The 18,114-nt window shown below is 47.2% G+C and overlaps 1 protein-coding gene across 1 annotated transcript in view; it reads left to right on the top strand.

Moving 5' to 3' along the window:
* LOC135806645 (serine-rich adhesin for platelets-like) overlaps positions 1-17,390 on the top strand; it is a 39,592-nt gene extending 22,202 nt beyond the window's left edge. Inside the window, exons 8-21 of the mRNA XM_065320873.1 lie at positions 456-1,967; positions 2,435-2,504; positions 2,918-5,678; positions 5,940-6,061; positions 7,146-7,213; positions 7,610-7,699; positions 7,929-8,025; positions 8,240-8,273; positions 8,999-9,049; positions 9,356-9,470; positions 10,595-10,641; positions 11,555-11,598; positions 11,958-12,286; positions 13,826-17,390. Coding sequence (XP_065176945.1) covers positions 456-1,967; positions 2,435-2,504; positions 2,918-5,678; positions 5,940-6,061; positions 7,146-7,213; positions 7,610-7,699; positions 7,929-8,025; positions 8,240-8,273; positions 8,999-9,049; positions 9,356-9,470; positions 10,595-10,641; positions 11,555-11,598; positions 11,958-12,286; positions 13,826-16,365 — 7,880 coding nt within the window. The 3' untranslated portion in view covers positions 16,366-17,390. The remainder of the gene's footprint in view (positions 1-455; positions 1,968-2,434; positions 2,505-2,917; positions 5,679-5,939; positions 6,062-7,145; positions 7,214-7,609; positions 7,700-7,928; positions 8,026-8,239; positions 8,274-8,998; positions 9,050-9,355; positions 9,471-10,594; positions 10,642-11,554; positions 11,599-11,957; positions 12,287-13,825) is intronic.
* The last annotated feature ends 724 nt before the right edge of the window (positions 17,391-18,114 follow it).

Genomic DNA, 18,114 nt, shown 5'->3' with positions numbered 1-18,114 from the left:
CACCTGCTGTAGTGTTTCCATGCATATACTAGGTGCACCCACTCTTCGTTTCTTATTAACCCTGATGATGCCCCCCCCCCCCCCAGCCCAAGTATTGGTTTCTGTTACTTGCAAGTTTGTTTGTTCTCAAATGCAGTGAAGAGACCGTCGAAGGAAGGTTTTTTTGTGATTTGAAGAATTCACTATTGTCATTGTGTAGAATGATCACTTAGGGACATTGCAATTGAGATGCAACGGTGAAAAGCTAGTCGAATCAACTGTTAGCCATTCGTAACTGTTAGCAATGAGAGTCATCTTTTGCGTGTGTGGGTGTGTATATATGTGTGTGTGTGTGTGTGTGTGTGTGTGTGTGTGTGTGTGTGTGTGTGTGTGTGTGTGTGTGTGTGTGTGTGTGTGTGTGTATGTGTGTGTATGTGTGTATGTATGCGTGTGTATGTATGTGTGTGTCTTTTCAGCCACTCTTAGTGCCGAACCACCACGTACATACTCCACAAAGGTGCGTGTGAAGAGGAAGGGTGAGCCACCGTTGGCAATGCAACACAGTGGCAGGTCAATGTCCCCTTCTGGTAGTCTGGCAAATTCCGGTAATGCTGCTGCTGCTGGTGCAGGTAATGGTGTTGCTTCAGTCAGTAGTTTGGTCGGCGCGGCGACTGCGGAGAATGTCAGTGGTTTGGTCGGCGCGGCGACTGCGGAGAATGTCAAACGACACCGAGAAGACCCGCGGTCCTTACCGAAGATTGCTTGTAAGCCAGACAAGGCCATACCTTCAATGCCATCTGTGCCTGCTGACCACCCTGGTCATTCTAGTGTAGCTGGCAAAACTCCAGGTGCAATGCTTGTTCCGCCACATGAAGAGAGACTTCCTGCTGAAGCAACAATGCCGCTACCTCCACGGCACAATGCAGCTTCTGGTAGTTCACCTGCAAACACAGGACCTTCACAGCCATGTTCAGACATGGTACCCTCTCACGGGCCAACCATTAGTGACAATATGACTTCTGCTGGCACAGCGGGGAGTTCTATGCAGCAAACAGCACCTGTCAGGAATGAACCAGCCATTGCTCAGCATCCAAGTAAAGTTATTGTCATCAAGGAAGAGCCCATCAGTTCTGACACCTTTCAGCAAGGAAATCAACAGCAGCAGCAACAACAGCAGCAACAGCAGCAGCAGCCACAACAACAGCAACAGCAGCAATTACAGCATCAACACCCATCACCCCAGCAGCACCACCAGCAGCAGCAGCAGCATGATCCAACACCCCAGTTATACAATCAGGAGCAGGATAGTGATACACAACTACCCTTCATTCCACCGCAGTCGCACATGCAGCATCAACCACAGCATCAGCTTCATTCACAGTCCCATCAGACCAACAGCCAGCTACAGCAGCAGCAGCAGCAGCATCAGCATCAGCAGCAACATCCGCAGCACCAGCAGCAACATCAGCAGCAACATCAGCAACAACAACAGCAACAACAACAAAAGCAGCAGCCCTCACACCTGACACCACCAACAGAACAAAGCCATCACCCTGCTGCAGGTGCTAGGTACTCTGATAGGGAATCTAGACAAGGCACAATCTCTGGTGTTGGTCTTCGTGGTGGTGACAGTACTGCTGGTAGTGCCACTGTTGGCAGTACTGCTTCAACAAGTTCTGTGGGTCCTAACTTAGGTGCTGCACTAAATCAGGGGTTCACCCCTTCCTCGGCCCGTAATGTGGATGAGCCATCAGGAGTGTCAGTACACCAGCACACTACTGATTACCCGCACACTGATGTTGTGGACGGTATACCTACTGGGTATGTACATACAAGCACACAGCCACCGGCAGTACAGCCTCAAGGCCGAGCAGTCGGTGGCAATACAATGGCATCAGCGCTCATGGGTAGTGTGCCGTCATCTCTTGCCATGGCCAAGCTCATGCAAGTGGCATCAAGCAACCCATTCCTCCTCCTTTCACTCGCAGGTACGCTGTAATGTTTTGCTAACAGGAGTCCTACCAGCAAGATTAGCAACTCCTTTTAGATGTTGTAGTAACCCATCAAGAACTCCTTATTTGGTAGAATTGATCATTGCTATTTAAACACAGCTATACACCACTAACCAAGAATGGTCTCTCGGCTACAAATTCTTCCAAAATTATTAAATGAAATCCAAATTTCGGGCCAGGCCCATCTTCAGCAATAAATCTCAATCATTGCTAAGACTGAGATTTCAATGTTGGAGCCACTACATTGGTGGGCTATATTCGTATAAACATTGACAGGATGTAACTCTACCATGCTAGCAAAGAAACTAGAACACGGCACTTTTACTGGTCTGAGGACCCCTAACGAGCACTTGAAGAAGACTCATGATAACAACGTGTGATTTATCTGTGTTGTGTATTGTCTCTGTGTGTTCTTTTGTGGCCTTGTGTGCGCTACCTTTTAGCATTACCGCCAGAGCGTGTCAATGAATTGACAAGTGCCGTGGCCGATATCATGTCCAAGAACACAGCACAGTAAGAACTACATACTTGTACTTGTACCTAGGGGAGACAAGGAATGTGTGCTGCTCATGTGTGTACGGTTAGTGTGTTCATGCATACAGAATACAGCTGTACATGCGTGTATGTATTCAAACAACTTGTAGTGTATGCCATGTATGCGTGTATGTACTCACACAATAGCAGTGTGAAGTGGAGTTAAATGGACAGATTTGTCAGCAAAGCAGTTCTCAAATAGAATTGTTACTGAGCATGTCGTGTTACTAACCATGGTAGAACTCTTACCATTCAACTCGGTGTCTTGAGCCTGGCTGAACTTGTTAACCATTGGATAATTTCTAATTCCTCCTTCTGTTGCTGCTGTTGCTGCTGCTGCTGCTGCTATTGGTGTCTGTGCTGTTGGTGTCTGTGCTGTTATGTGAATCTAGGTTGGATTCTGTTGCTGTCTCAGAGCGTATTCAACAGCAAGTTGTTCAGCTATTGATGACACAGCAGTTCCGTAGTGCGGGCTCTAACAGAGCTGCCGACGCTGGAGAGGTCACTGGGTCTACTCAATCACAGGATTCAGTGGCAATGCCTCCTGCGTCATCACATCGGCATGTACAGCGATCTGCTGGCAGCTTTGCTCGCTCCAGTGCCACTGCAATCTCTATCGGTAACCCTGCCAATGTTTCTCACAACCAACATCACAGCCTGTCAGGTGTAGGTCATGATCACCAGGTGTCTGCAGTGGAATCACCTCAGCATCTTACATCCCGTCCTGGAACTGTACCTACTGACGGTACAGGTGCAACAGCACTGCATACTGATGATCCATCAGGTCAGCTGCAGTCTAAGGCAGTCAATACTTCTAGTGCGTATGGAACATCAACGTATCTCACAGCTGGTGATTTGGACAGTGCAATGGAGTATGAGCCACTTGTCGGTGAGGAAGTTGAAGTTCTTGATTCGGACCAGCTGTCTATGCAAGGTATTCACCGTTCTCCTCCTCCACCAGTCCGTCGTTCGGCTGACAGGTTGGTGAGCCGAAGTCAGAGCCCTGTGCCCTATCCAGACACGTCCACAGCAGCTCTGGACTTGACCGAAGGAGACCGCCATGCTTCAGCTGGGTGTCATGACAGCAGCTCATCCAGTAGTGAAGCAGGTTCAGATTCACGCACTACTGAGCAGCACTCTTGGCAAGGACGAGCAAGGCAAGAGAAACGCAAGCATCGTCACAAAAAGGCTCACCGTAGTGGCGGCAGTGTTAGTGCTGGCAGTCGTAAACAGAAGCAGCCTAAGAAGAAGAAAAAGAAGAAACCGAGCTCCAAGAAACCTGAAGACAGTACGCCGCCACCGCAGAGAGTAAGTAGTACTGCTCATTCTACATCAACCAATTCTCACAAGAAAAAGAAGAAAAAGAAGAAGAAAAGCAATTTGAAAGCCAGATCAAGATCTGTATCCCCTTCTGAATCAGCATCTCCAGTAGCAGCGGCAGCAACAGCTCCACCTTCAAAATATGGCGCACCAAAGAAAAGTAAGAAAGGCAAGGCATCTCAGAGTCAAGTCACCTCTAGCAAGGCATGTGAGAGCAGTCGCAAGCGAACCTCTAAGCTTTCATCCAGTGATTCTGATGTGATGCACGGCCGCAGGGCTGCCAAACTTGTCCGGACTATGCTGCCGAGAAGCGAACAATCACACTACCGGTCCAGGTCCAAGGAAGATGATTCGAGCACAGCACGGCAGTCCAGCCACAGTACTGAGCGTGATGGCCGCCAGCAGCAGCAGCAGCAGCTGCAGAATACAGACACTGCTCGCGGAGGGGACAGTCGTAGAAAATTACTGTTCTCTGCTTCATCAAGATCACGGTACTCGCCTATTCGGAAACCTTCAAGTCCCATGCCAGCACCTACTACAGGATACTCTCAGCCCTGTGGTAAAACCCGTGATAAAACCCGTGATAAAACCCGTGATAAAACCCGTGATAAAAGTGTCTCGTGGCGAAGCAGACAAAGAGCGAGTAGAAATGATGGTGATGACAAGAGCTGCAGTGGTAGTGACAGTGACAGTGGGCCAGGTCATCACAAAGAGCTGATGAAGGAGAATGTGGCCACTCCTAATCACAAAGAGCTGATGAAGGAGAATGTGGCCACTCCTAAGCAAGCACGGAACATTCCATCATTTGTGCCAGCCATGGATAATAGGGCCGATGCTGGGCAAGTGCAGAGTAGCAAAGTGTCGTCTCAGAAACACACTCTTCACTCACATGCGCAGCTTATTGCGCCGTCTACCAGCCTCTCTTCATTGAGAGCATTCTCAGATGAAAGCGAGGGTTCTCCCTCATCACCACCGCCAATGTCTGAACCCAGCAGGAAGCCATTGGAGACCTCCAGTGTTGATAAGTCACAGCATTCTGATAAGTCACAGCATTCTGATAAGTCACAGCATTCTGATAAGTCACAGCATTCTGATAAGTCACAGCATTCTGCAACAACATCAACAAGTGTAGAAAAAGTTAGGACGAATGCTAAAAGTCGGAGAGGCCTTTCAGGTTTTCACTGGAACAGCTCTACGGTCACTGGCCGGCGCTTAGGCCATCGCTTTGCAGTCAAGGATGCAACCGCAAGCAACGGCATACTGGAATTGTCAACATCGACATCGAGTCAGAAGGCGGCCAGCTCTGCAGCGGAGATGAAGACTACAGTGTCCGGGATATCCTCTCCACTCTCTCAGCTCCAGCAAGCCAGTCCAGTTTCTAGCCAGCCAGTTGTCCAAGCTTCCTCACAGCCACCTAGGTATTCCTTCTTCAAGCCATCCAAGATTCTACAACCACTGCTTGCCCGACCACTGAACACTGTGAGCAAAGCCGCAACAAGCAGGGATTTGAAACCCAGTGCTTATCTCCGGCAGATCCTTGACAAATATTCGGACAAGACGCCAGGCCTGTGTACAAGTACACGTTCTACTCGAATTGCTACACCACCTCGTCAAACACTACCTTCGCTGTATTCACAACAAACTGGGAAAGGCTTGAAGGATCCACAAGCTTCTGAATCGCCAGACACGTCAGCACAAACGCAAGCGTCTGCAAGTGAGATGGACAGCACTGATGAATCGTCACGTACTAGATTGATTGACCTGACCTCTATGGCGTCATTCAGAACCGTTGTACATGTAGAAGATGGCGATGTACTGGCCAAGCATGCTCAGGTGAGAAGGCATTGTGTTAGCCTTTGTACTCGTACATCCATGGCATAGCAGACGCAGGCGTGCTTGTTTATCCACGATATTACAGGCACAGGCATGCTTTTACGTTCTCTGATATGTTACTAAAATCTTTTCTTGTAGACTGTTTCTTCCTGGCGAGTTGAAGATGTACTTCATGTAAGTGTGTGCTTGCCGCTTATGCTATGAGTACTGTGATGCACATTGTGTACTGTGTGCGCCGTGTCTTTGCATTGCTGTTTGTAGGAGCAGTTTGCAAAGAACGATCTACCGTTGTCACCGACTGGTGCATTGGAGCTAGCAGGGACCGATAAGAACTCTGATATCATTGTCTTATGGAATGGCAACAGACTGGCCAGTGTTGATAGGTAAGACGGAGCATGCCTGCATGTCTGCATGTAACACTATGTTATGCGCTGTACAGTATGTCTGGTGCGTGCACTGCTCGAGAGCGTGTATCAGGACTGGTGTACTGGTATTGAGTGCTCTATGTCTAGTGCATGCACTGCTTGAGAGCATGTATCAGGACTGGTGTACTGGCATTGTGTGCTCTATGTCTAGTGTATGCACTGCTTGAGAGCATGTACATGTACATATAACTGGTGTACTGGTGTTTAGCCAGCAGAGCAGCTAGCAAGTATGTACAATACATTTTCCAGATCATGTAGGCTGTAGTGTATGTTAAATGAACATAGGCGCAGGCAGTTGTCAAAGTCGGCAGCCAAATTACATGGAAATCTTCTGGCTTGGAATGGTCCAGCTAGTCGTGACAAGTGAAATGTAGCAAGATCCAAGCCACGTGAACGTAGCATTGTGCCTACAGTAAAACCTGGTTTAAAAGTGACACTTCCATGACTGTACTCATATTGACAGGTGTGGAGCATAGAATACTCTCATGCGGGCAAAGCACACCCCACTCAAGTGCATGCAGCGCATCCTGCTCTGTCACTTGTCACTTCTGTTGACTGCACGCACTTGCTTCAGAGCCACACTTCAACCCTGTTGCAGTCAGCCCTGCCAGCCAAGATGGCACTTTTGGTTAGTTTTGGTCGCTGTGTGCAGGTCCGATATGGCACTTGGTACACTAAAAATGGGTCGCGGAAAGCGGGTGGTCGCTGTATCCGGTGCAGTTTCTGTGTAAAACTGTCGGTGCATGGAAAAACGGTCGCGCAAAGCAGGTGGTCGCTAAAACCAGAGGTCGCTTACACCAGGTTTTACTGTATATTCAACTGCCCATACGAAGATATTCACATGGCCTGCAATGTCTCTGATTGGCTGTTGACCAGACAACGTCATGTGACATGCATACATGTACTTTGTAAGAGGGTAGGATGGTACAAAGTACTGTGAATCGGTTCATGTACACTGTCACAGTCTAAGAGTGCATTCTCACCACTGCCTTGCCTATCCTGCCGGGCATGCTTGTTTCCTCCCTGACCATGTTATCCCCAGGCTGCCACGACTACATGCATTGAAAAGCATTCCTAGAGTGCGATTTGCAGCATTCAATTCCTTGAAAGGTAAGGAGGTAGGTCTCAGCGGAAACACTCTTTGTTATAGAATCAGAAACTATTTGAGGAATGCTGAATGGCTGGGGGTAAGCGACAGTTCATGGATGAAGAGCATGTTCCCTCACTCGGTCCGTACTGCCTCAACTTCATCCGTGTTGCGAACTACAAGTAGAATCTATTGTTGAAGTGATAGTGGGGTTGTGTACTTAGCAGGCAAGGTCTGACATGTGTCATTTTGTTGGTTTGCAGAGAATGTGTGCCTAGCTAGGGAAAGTCCCCTAAGAAAGGGGAAGGTACACAATGCTATAAGATATATGATCTACGAAAAATGATGGCAGCTCAGCTTCTGTGTGTAATATGTAAGTGAAATCTTGGTAAACTCTGATGTCGTCATGCTGCTCACAGAACTACAGACAGGACAGTTAAAGGAATTCTTCCCCAAGTCAACGGGTGTCCTTGTGGCTGATGCAGCTGCAATGTTGAACACAGCACAAGGTAATAGTTGCATGCTGTGTGCTTTGTTTTCCTAAGCTACTACTCTGCTACCTGCTACATACAGCATCTTAGAAGAGTTCCTGTATCTTGGTTACAAGTACTGCAAACAGTGTTTGAACTGGTCAGTGTAGTGGCCTGGTTTCATTGTCACCTATGTATGGCTATGATTGTATGACTATGTATGACTATGCATTATGGTTGTATTATGATTGTATTGTGCATTTTGCAGAGACTATGAAGCAGCTGGTGAGCTTTCTGAAATCCAAAAGAAAGGCATGGAGTCTCTTCTTGTCCAAGGCAGCATTTGGCCATGTTCTCTTTGAAAGGTACAGTTGCTTACATGTGTTGTACTTTGCGTGGATTGTTCTTTTTCATGTCATGGCCCATCTTTAAAAGTTACTTAACTCATCAGTCCTGTTTTGACATTGAGTGTGTGTGTGTGTGTGTGTGTGTATGTATGTGTGTGTGTGTGTGTGTGTGTGTGTGTGTGTGTGTGTGTGTGTGTTTGTATATGTGTGTTTTTATATTGCCCTTCGACAGCAGTTCTTGTGCTGATGAGGCTGATAACCTGAAGGTAAGCAATCGTACATAGCAATATGGACAGGTTGGTCTTGCGAAGATATCCATAACTAGTTACAGAAAGGACTGGGTTCAAGGGAAGACTGGGTTCAAGGGAAGACTGGATAAAAGGGAAGACTACTTACAATGGAGGCCTGGGTATAAGTTGACTATAGAGTAGACCTGAACTTTATGTGTCAACCTGACCAGCCTGACTCACCTCCCTGAATCAGAACTGGAATTGGAGAGTGGTCCTGGACGCTGCTGATCATGCAACCTTTTACCGGGTATGCTTGATGAGGTGGATGACCCTTTGTAGTAGAGAGACTTCCTCCTACACAAACCACTATGTACTGCGCTATTCATTGCTGGCACCATCAGGTCTCTTGCTACCTACATTAGATAGTATCTGTTCTTCCTTCCACACAATAGCACTTATGCGGCCAGTGATGCATAACTGACACTGTCCCTTGCTGCCATTCATAGATCGCTAGCTAGCGCTCGGAGCCGTAACTGGACTTCAATCTCGTACCGTATATAAATCCGTCTTTCAGTTTCCCAGTTCAGCTGTCGAGTCTTTTTCAGTTGTTTAGAGTCTTACCTTCACTTGAGTCTTTTCAGTATAAAAGTTCTGTGCTTCGTGCGTTGTCTGAATCTCTTTGTGCAAATTATTCCTTGTAACTACCTACTTGTGCAATTGTGTGTACCCACCGCGGCATTGCTGCGACCACTACTATTCAGACTGACTTGGAACTGCTACGCAAAGAAGGTGTCATCGCTGTCCTTACTGAGGTGAGTGGTGAGTGTTAGCTGTCAATGTCAGCACTCTAGTGATTGTTCAGTTTCTTGTTTGATCTTGTCCGCTAATCTACACGGAACTACCGGATTACTTTCCCCGCCATGTAACGGTTTGCTTGGCTACTGTCTGTCCGTCTGTCCGTCTGTCCGTGTTTGTGTGTTTGTGTGTTTGTGCATGTGTGTGTACGTGTGTGTGTTTGTGTGTGTGTGTGTGTGTGTGTGTGTGTGTGTGTGTGTGTGTGTGTGTGTGTGTGTGTGTGTGTGTGTGTGTGTGTGTGTGTGTGTGTGTGACATATCTAGTTGGATGACATGGATCTATCCAGTGAGTCGTTTACTCAGATGCAATGGCTAGATACGCTGAAGAAAATTCAGGCACGGTGTGTGGAGAAATTCCGCCATGTTTCATTCGTAACAGGTAAGGTCTTCAATTTGTTAATGTTTTTTTCCAGTTTGCTGCTGCTGTTGCTGCTGCTGATGCTGAGTACAGAATAGCAGAGATCGTGTACAGTCAACATTTCGAATAACGATCCTCGATCCTGCATGAGATTCGAGAGTTGTCATTATCCTTGAGTTTGAAAGTATGCGAATGTCGAATGTCACTAGGTCTGTAGATTGTGTTGTTATGCGGCCTGAGGTCGTTGTTATGCGGCCTGAGGTCGTTGTTCACGAGGTTGACTGTACAGAGATAGGAACTTGGCTCCTCGCCTGCAGTGCCTGCCACACGACCATTGCCGTTTAAAATAGAGGTCGGAAGTGGTGATCTTGGGACAGTTAGGCCACTGGCCAGCAGGTTATTCACCAAAGCATACAAGTACAATCTGGTACATATTATAGACTTGCATGAAGAAGACTAAATCACAAGAAAGATAGTGGTTCTGTAATAAGTAAAGAAGGTAGACTATCGAAGCTGCATGGTTGTCACGGCTACGCACGCCGACACGCTGTCATGTTTTCAGACTGCCCTGCCAGCTAGCAGCTTGCCTCTTGTCCAGCCTTCCATTTTCTTTCCTTTTTCCTAGCTACTGCAGCCGGATACGACGAAGCTTTTTGTACACATTTGAACCAGTTTGTACAGAAAATCATGCACCGGTATGCGGATCGCGAGGTCCGGTTATGTTGTATGCGCAATGTACATGTATGCTGTAATTCGGTAACCAGAGATTTTCTTCTGGATAGTGAGCGATCCGGATAAAGGAAGACCGGATAAGCGACGTCTGACTGTATGTAGTAGTAAAGCAGTAGTTGATACATGTATGTAGTAGTAAAGCAGTAGTTCATACATGTATGTAGTAGTAAAGCAGTAGTTCATACATGTCTACATTACATACATGGCTACATTACATACATGTCTACATTACATACATGTCTACTGGGCTACATTACATACATGTATACTCAACCTTGATGTTTATCTATATCTGTGCATGGCTAATGGTGTCCTATTGGGTGTGGCACCCGCACGTGTGAGTGTTGTTGAGTAGGTGCTGAACTAGTCACTCAACTCTGGATATCTTCTAATGTTACTTCTCTCATTTGCAGCAGATTATGTGGAGAGCAGCGCTGCTAAGCTATTCAATGCAGCTGGGGTGAGTGGTTTCATCTTCTTGCTAGCCACTGTGTCCTTTGTCTCTAACCCCTGGCTTGTCTGTTTGGAATTGAATGAGTGACAGTGTAAATGGAATAGGTGGTAGAGTCAGTGTTCAATACTTGGCAGTCTCTGTCTGGTCATCTTCCACCAAGTACAAGTACTGGGCCCACCCATCCCCCCCCCCCCCCCCACACACACACACTTCACTGCTGGCACCTCACACTATTCCAGGACACTGTTAATTGCCATTCTGGTGCTGCTCACGCAACACCACATTGCTCTTGTAATCATGAAGGTCCAACAACTCAAACCGAGATGAAGATAAAAGCCAAGACTGCCATCTTACTGATTTGCAAGATACCCAGTAACTGCATAGCAGTACACTGCATACAACTCTGAGATCCGACATTAGCATCCACACTCACTGGTATCTGCAGGAGCCTGGGATGGACACCCTACCAGTTCATACGGCACACACACACACACACATAGAAGAGGCCGCTGCGCCTAGTTTTCTTTCTCCCGCAGCACACTCAACAATGCTCAGTAGTGCAACATTACCGCACCCACGACCAGTGCGCAGTGCATAGCTATGCACACCCTTCACCAAGAAATGTGGAATAGCTACACTGAGCACAACCCCAAGCACTGCACACTGCACATTGCTCACACCCTGCTATTTATTGCAGTGTACACTGTGTGAAGTTGGAGAACACTACTCAGGCTGCTATTTCTGTTACACTGTTGTAGAGCACGGAGAAGTGTCCTTTTCTTGTCTTCGTTTTGTGCACCTTTCCAGCACTGCGATTTGAACAGCTGGGTTCCTATCCATACGGACTACCACACTGCAAACCTTTTCATTCTTCGTGTGCCTTTTACACTTGTGTGTGCGTCTTTGTGTGTTTCTGTAGATTGAAATATCCATGCTGGAAGATTTCCTGGATGCTTCTAGCATGTAAGTATGAAACTTCTGCTAGGTAAAGTTGATTTGTTCATGCACGTCTTGAGATGCACAGGCTCCACTGCAGTTACTTCATTACACGGAAAGCCCTACTCCATCCTCAAAGCAAGTGGTCTCTTCGTTGCATAGTTCCGTTTTCTGAAACAATTTTTTGGCCATGCAGGAGCCATCATCAGTATTGAGGAGAAACAATTGAGGTGGACCTATCTATGTCTTGCAACATAAGGTGGAATGAAATTACACCATACATGATAAGAGTACACCATCCTTGCGGCACAGGTGTATGCCTACTGCAGTTGTTGTGTTTTGTTTTGTGTGCTTATTGTTTGAATTGCTGTTGTCTTTGTGCAAAGGACATGCAAGGGTAGTCCACCACTTCTCACTGATACGAAGGATACGAAAAAGGCCGCTGCATCAGGAAAATGTGATGGCAATATTGCACTTCCTCGAATGGAGCCCAAGCCTGAGCCTGAGCCCAAGCCTGAGCCCAAGCCTGAGCCCAAGCCTGAGCCCAAGCCTGATCCTGAGCTAGTTGTGGTCCAAGAAGATGTCAAGTTGTCAACCGATGGCTGTACTGATGATGCTCCTCGAAATGAGGAAGAAGAAGTTGCGTGCAGTGAAGGAGCAGCAGCAGATGCTGTTCCTGGAGATAGTATAGCGACATCCTCACCGCAAGAAGCAGGTAAGCAGACAGTGTGTAATGCAGTTGTGGTGTTCACCATTCAATGATTCTCTTTTGCCATTTGGCTGGACTGGACACAAACGGTACACACAAGTATTAGTGTGCATGTTACCCTAAGCAGACTAGTGAAGCGGCACAGGTAACAATGAAGCAAATTCTACAAAGTACAAGTCAAAGGGATGAACAAAAAGAAAAGAAGAATGATGGAAAACATTGCTGGTGTGACACAGTGCTGCTCAATGAAATCCGATCGCGTGGGTCAAGTTTGTGCCTTGCACAATTTTGCAGCTCAGTGTTCGCAGATCTAGGGTTGCGCAATGCCCAGCGCTGACTGAAGTGTCTCGACTGTTTCATTAAGCAGCACTGTTCTTCGGCCAAGCACACAACAATTGAGACGGAAATGCGGAAGACCGAGGGAACATACAGTACCCACACAAATAGCTCCCTAAATCGACAGACTCGTGGTTTTTGCTTGCTTTGCCACCATTGGCATCGTCGGGGGGGGGGGGGGGGGGGGGGGGGAGACAGTATCTTTTGATTTTCATTGCTATGGTTACTATGGTTGGGACACTGGTCTGGGTTAGATTGTTACTCTTTCATTGATGATGGTTGCATAAGTACTATTGCATGATGATGATAAAGTGGTACAGAAGTAACAGAATGTAAGCTGATTCGTGGGTTTTATGCCAATCTATGGTGATTTGTTTCGATGCGAATACATGTATGTCCACTGTTGCAAGAAAATAAATAGAAATGCTGTTGAGGCACCAGAAGAGGTGCATTACCCCTTCAGTGGTATTTGGCTGAAAGCGAGATATCCATTGTGGCATGTTTGGCCGGGCACTGATGTCGTCAGGTTTTTCGGTACCCTGCTAACGCTGCCTTATTATTGTGTCCCCTGTGATTCCTGACTTTTCTCTCAAGTGTCGATTTATTTTAATGAGCGAAACGACCGAGATGATGTGCGAAAAGAAAGAAAAAACTCGGAGATAGAGAGCTTTTCAGCTTTCAGCAACCCTGGCCTGGGCGAACCTTTTGCCCTTCTTCAGGATATCAGTATGATTGCTGTCATTCTTTGAGCTGTGGATGGCCAGAAAGGTTGACAATCTCTTTTGTAGCTTTCTCATGCAAATCCGGCAACGGGACATTTTAGCCAAGAATGTACAGAACTTTGAATGCCAACAATGTGCTAGTTGGTGCTGGTAGGACTATTCAGCACCTTAACACGCGCATCAAACAACACACACCACTTCACATACTCCCACCCAGTGCACAGCAACTGAGACCGACACGCGGAAGACCGAGCGGAGGCAACATCCAGTACCAGGGGTGTTGGATATGCTATGGTCACTGCTGCATTGGCCGTACCACCAAAGTCTTTTTTCCCTGGGGTTCCCTGCGAATCAATAAAATGTAAAGATTTTGGCTCGAAATGTCGAGAATTTCCAATGGAGGTCCTCGGAAGAGTACTTGAGATGGTTGACCGTACCAGCCTAAAATACTGGCTTTCTGCCACCCCCGGCTATGTGTGTGTTTCAGAAACTACTGCTTCAGATGGTAAAGACTCATCAGCTGAAATGATGGCCAACGTATCAACAGCAGCAGAAATAGCAGAAACAGTAGCAGCAGCAGAGGCAGCAGCAGCAGCAGCCTCCTGTGCAGATGGGGATGATGCACAGCTTAACTCAGAGGTATTTACGGTGACCGCCGTAACAGCAGCTGCCACACATGCAGCTAAATCAGCAGAAGCTGTGACAACGAGTAACACAGTAACAGGTGCTAAAGGTACAAGTAAAGTACCATCATCATCATCTACTGCAGTGGTAGTAACATCACCATCCACTTCAGTAGCAACCACAGCTGCTGCTGCTGCTACAGCCACATGCACAGTGACATCATCGTCCTCCTCCTCCTCCTCCTCCTCCTCCTCATCATCATCATCATCATCATCATCATCGTCCTCCTCCTCCTCCTCCTCCTCCTCCTCCTCCTCATCATCATCATCAGTGGCATCAGTGGCATCAGTGGCATCGGCTACGATAGGAGAGACAGTGAGCCAAGATGACAAGAAACGGGTAATTGAGAAGGAGTCAAAGTCAGTGAAGACGATGAAGTTGACCGATATACCTTTACCGCCGTCCCCACCTGCTGATGATGACGTGGATCCGCCCGTCCCTCCACCGCCAAGCACAAGCTTCCGTATCGGAACATTGACATTACCTAAAGCACCCCCTCCTGTCGCCCGCACTCCAGAGGATCGCATGGCTGCAGCTATATCTGCTGCGTTTTCTATCGGAGCAGTACGTCCTCCGCCGCCACAGCCGCAGCCTGTACCGGCAGTTCAGTCTGCCAGTGCAGGCTATCACACAGCACACTATACACCACCGCATGCACAGCAGCATTGCATGCAACGAGCCCCTAGTTACTATGGAGCAGCTGCTAGCAGCATGATGTCATCTAATCAGTATACAGCACATGCACCATCAGTATACACACCACCCCGGCCACCGTCATCTGCTCAGCATCATCAGCCACCTTTCTACCCTGCACAGCAACATTATCAGCCACCACTGTCTCCATCATCCCTAATTCAAGCTGACTCAGCCCGACCACCATTACAACCAGCAGCTCTTGGGCTATGTCCACCACGTCCACTATGTCCACCACGTCCACTATGTCCACCACGTCCACTATGTCCACCACGTCCACCACGTCCACCACGACCACCATGTCCACCGACAGCAACAACCGTAAATAGTGCTCCGTCTTGTATTCAGCAATTTCAACCTTTCCAGCGACACATGGCACCCCCAGGTAACGTTACTCATGCTGGACCGCCCGTTGCTCGTCCATGTTGGCAACCAACCCATCACTCACCTGTTTCAGCTGGCAGCAGGCACCCACCTGGCATGCCGCCGGACTGGGAACATGGCCGTTTAAAGGCACAAGCTTCCAATGTGAACACTGTGGTTAGCTCCTCGCAAGCCCAAACAGCTCCTGACTCCACAGTCAGCTGTGCAAGGGATCAGCGTATGCCGTCCGTAAGTACTCATTGTGCCACAGTGAAACAGGAACCTGGAATACTACCCACTAGCTTGAGCAATGAAAGCGAAATAGCTCCAGCTTCAACACTATCGTTTCGAGCCCCTGAGCAAAGTGATTCAACAATGCAAACAATGCCCATGGACACCCACGCTCGTTCTGGAAGTGCTCCATCAAATGTGGCCAGCAGTGACGACTGTGCGGTAGTCACACCTGATCTTTACCACAGTGTAGCCAGCTCACAGCACCAGCAGCAGCAACAACAGCAACAGCAGCAACAGCAGCAGCAACAGCAACAGCAGCAATGTGAGCAGAGTATAGAGGAGCATAATCATCATCATCATCATCATCATCATCATCATGACTCTGACACAGCACAAGAAGAGAGACCCAAGGAGGACGTGTACAGACCAGCTACTGGCGACTGTACTGAGTATGAAGGTCAGGCTACACGCTTCCATATCAAGCCGGATGAGGAGTTAGCTGATCAGGGAGACAGTATACCTGAGCAAAACCACTATTACGAAAGTCACCAGACATCAGCCAGTGACAGGCATGGAGGTCAGAGGGACACAAGCTTTGGCAGCTCTGTGCCACCAATACATCGTAGGGCAGCAGGCGACAGCAGCAACTACCGTGTTGAGAGTGCTGATCACATGTTGCCGTATCATGACAGACGTGACAATGACCTCCATGGCGGCGGGCAGAGACATTCACATACTAATGATGGAAGGCACCATAATCTCTATAAACGACCGCTCCTCCAACATCACGGTCATCAATGGCCATCCCCACATCCCGTGGATCCTCCACACCAAGTGCAGCATCGTCCACACATGCCACAACACGACGACGCATATGGTGGACAACGGCTACCATCGCATGCCAGGTCACATGTTGAGCACCATGCAGCGCCACCGGTGGCACATGGTACATCTATGAACTGGGAAGAGGAACATTCTCATTATCATCCCGACGACATGGTATTGGATGGAGAAGCTCCAGAGTGGTACCATCCTGCACATTACAACCAATAATCCTATTATCATCTGCAATCAACCTCTCTCCCCTCCCTCTCCTCGATCTGTGTCAACCAGGTGACTCTCACTCAACTATCCTTAGTATCACTCTCTAGTCCGTGCTTTATGGTTTAGTAACCGAAAATCAGTTTTCAATTTCCAACTTATTAATTTGTGATGTGTTGACTTGGGCCTACATACATGTACGAGCACCTGTGTGACACTTTGGATGATCATGTTTCCGATTCTTGCAGTGGTATGAACTTGACGCACATTCAGTGCCCTGCGCTTCATGCTAACTTAGTATTCATTGCGGGTCAGTGGATGTTATCTCTGCATGTGATGGTGGTGTGCTTGATTCCTACATGCCATTTTATGGCTTTCCTGTTGAGTTCCTGCTCCACAAATCTAGGAGCACTTCATTGCTTCCCACAATCGCCCCTGGATTATTATTATTATTATTATTTGAAACTCGGGTATTATTATTATTATTATTATTATTATTATTATTATTGTGTCGTTGTCTAAGTTCTGGTGTGTAGTGCATCACTGACCTATGATGTACATGTAGGTATGTGTGTGTTTTTGTGTACATGGTGTGTATGTGTGTGTACTCAGTGTTTCTATTACAATACTGCTCCCATATTCACTGGCGTGTTTCTATTACGTGCAGTTTACAGCTGAATATTTTGCACAGCTTGATCCGGACTTTCTTACCACAACTCTTGAAACGTATTATTCTTCGCAAATATTTCATCAGTTGTGCAAACTTATCCGATTGCTTATTTGATAAACTGTTTTTCATCATGAGTCGTTTGTTCATGGCATATAGAACTTTAAATACTGTAAAAGCCATTATTCTAACCAGGCGCATATAATTATAACGATTTCCCAAAATCGACTGGTTTACGTGTACCAAAGGTAACGATTCTCACTTATTCTCAACGCTCAATAGGACAGTATATGTATCGATTTCTGTATAACGATTTCTATTTTAACGACAGATTTCTCCTCGTTAACTCGTTAGAGTTAGCACTTCGTTACATATGGCTTTACAGTATTCGGCGAGGAGACAACAATTTCAATATCACAATAAGGAGAATGAGCTGAAGTGACATTGGATTACAATGCCAAGCGATGGAGACGATGCGAAAACAATGTAAAATGGAAAGGATAAATACATGTAAGAAGAAAAAGCGATGGAAAAAAGATGATTCCAACTAGTTTTTTAGTCTTTTTTAGTTGTTTTCGCGTTTTCTCCATCGCTTGGCATTGTTTAATATAGTAATCCTATATCACTTCAGCTCATCCTCCTTATTGCAATATAGAACTTTGCAAACTCTTTTTTCGTCCACGCATGTAAGCTAGACCAGAGTCTGTATTCCGATTGTGATCTGCCGCGTCGGAGCAGGATGCCTATTTTGTAACTTTGTGGCTCGCCATGCACTCCATGCACACACACACACACACACACACACACACACACACACACACACACACACACACACACACACACACACACACACACACACACACACACACACACACACACACACACACACACACACACACACACACACACACACACACACACACACACACACACACACACACACACACACACACACACACACACACACACACACACACACACACACACACACACACACACACACACACACACACACACACACACACACACACACACACACACACACACACACACACACACACACACACACACACACACACACACACACACACACA

Source organism: Sycon ciliatum, chromosome 1, assembly GCF_964019385.1.
Source record: "Sycon ciliatum chromosome 1, ocSycCili1.1, whole genome shotgun sequence".
Classification (NCBI taxonomy): domain Eukaryota; kingdom Metazoa; phylum Porifera; class Calcarea; order Leucosolenida; family Sycettidae; genus Sycon; species Sycon ciliatum.
The sequence above is the reverse complement of the archived record's forward strand: the minus strand, read 5'-3'. Positions and strand labels throughout refer to the sequence as shown.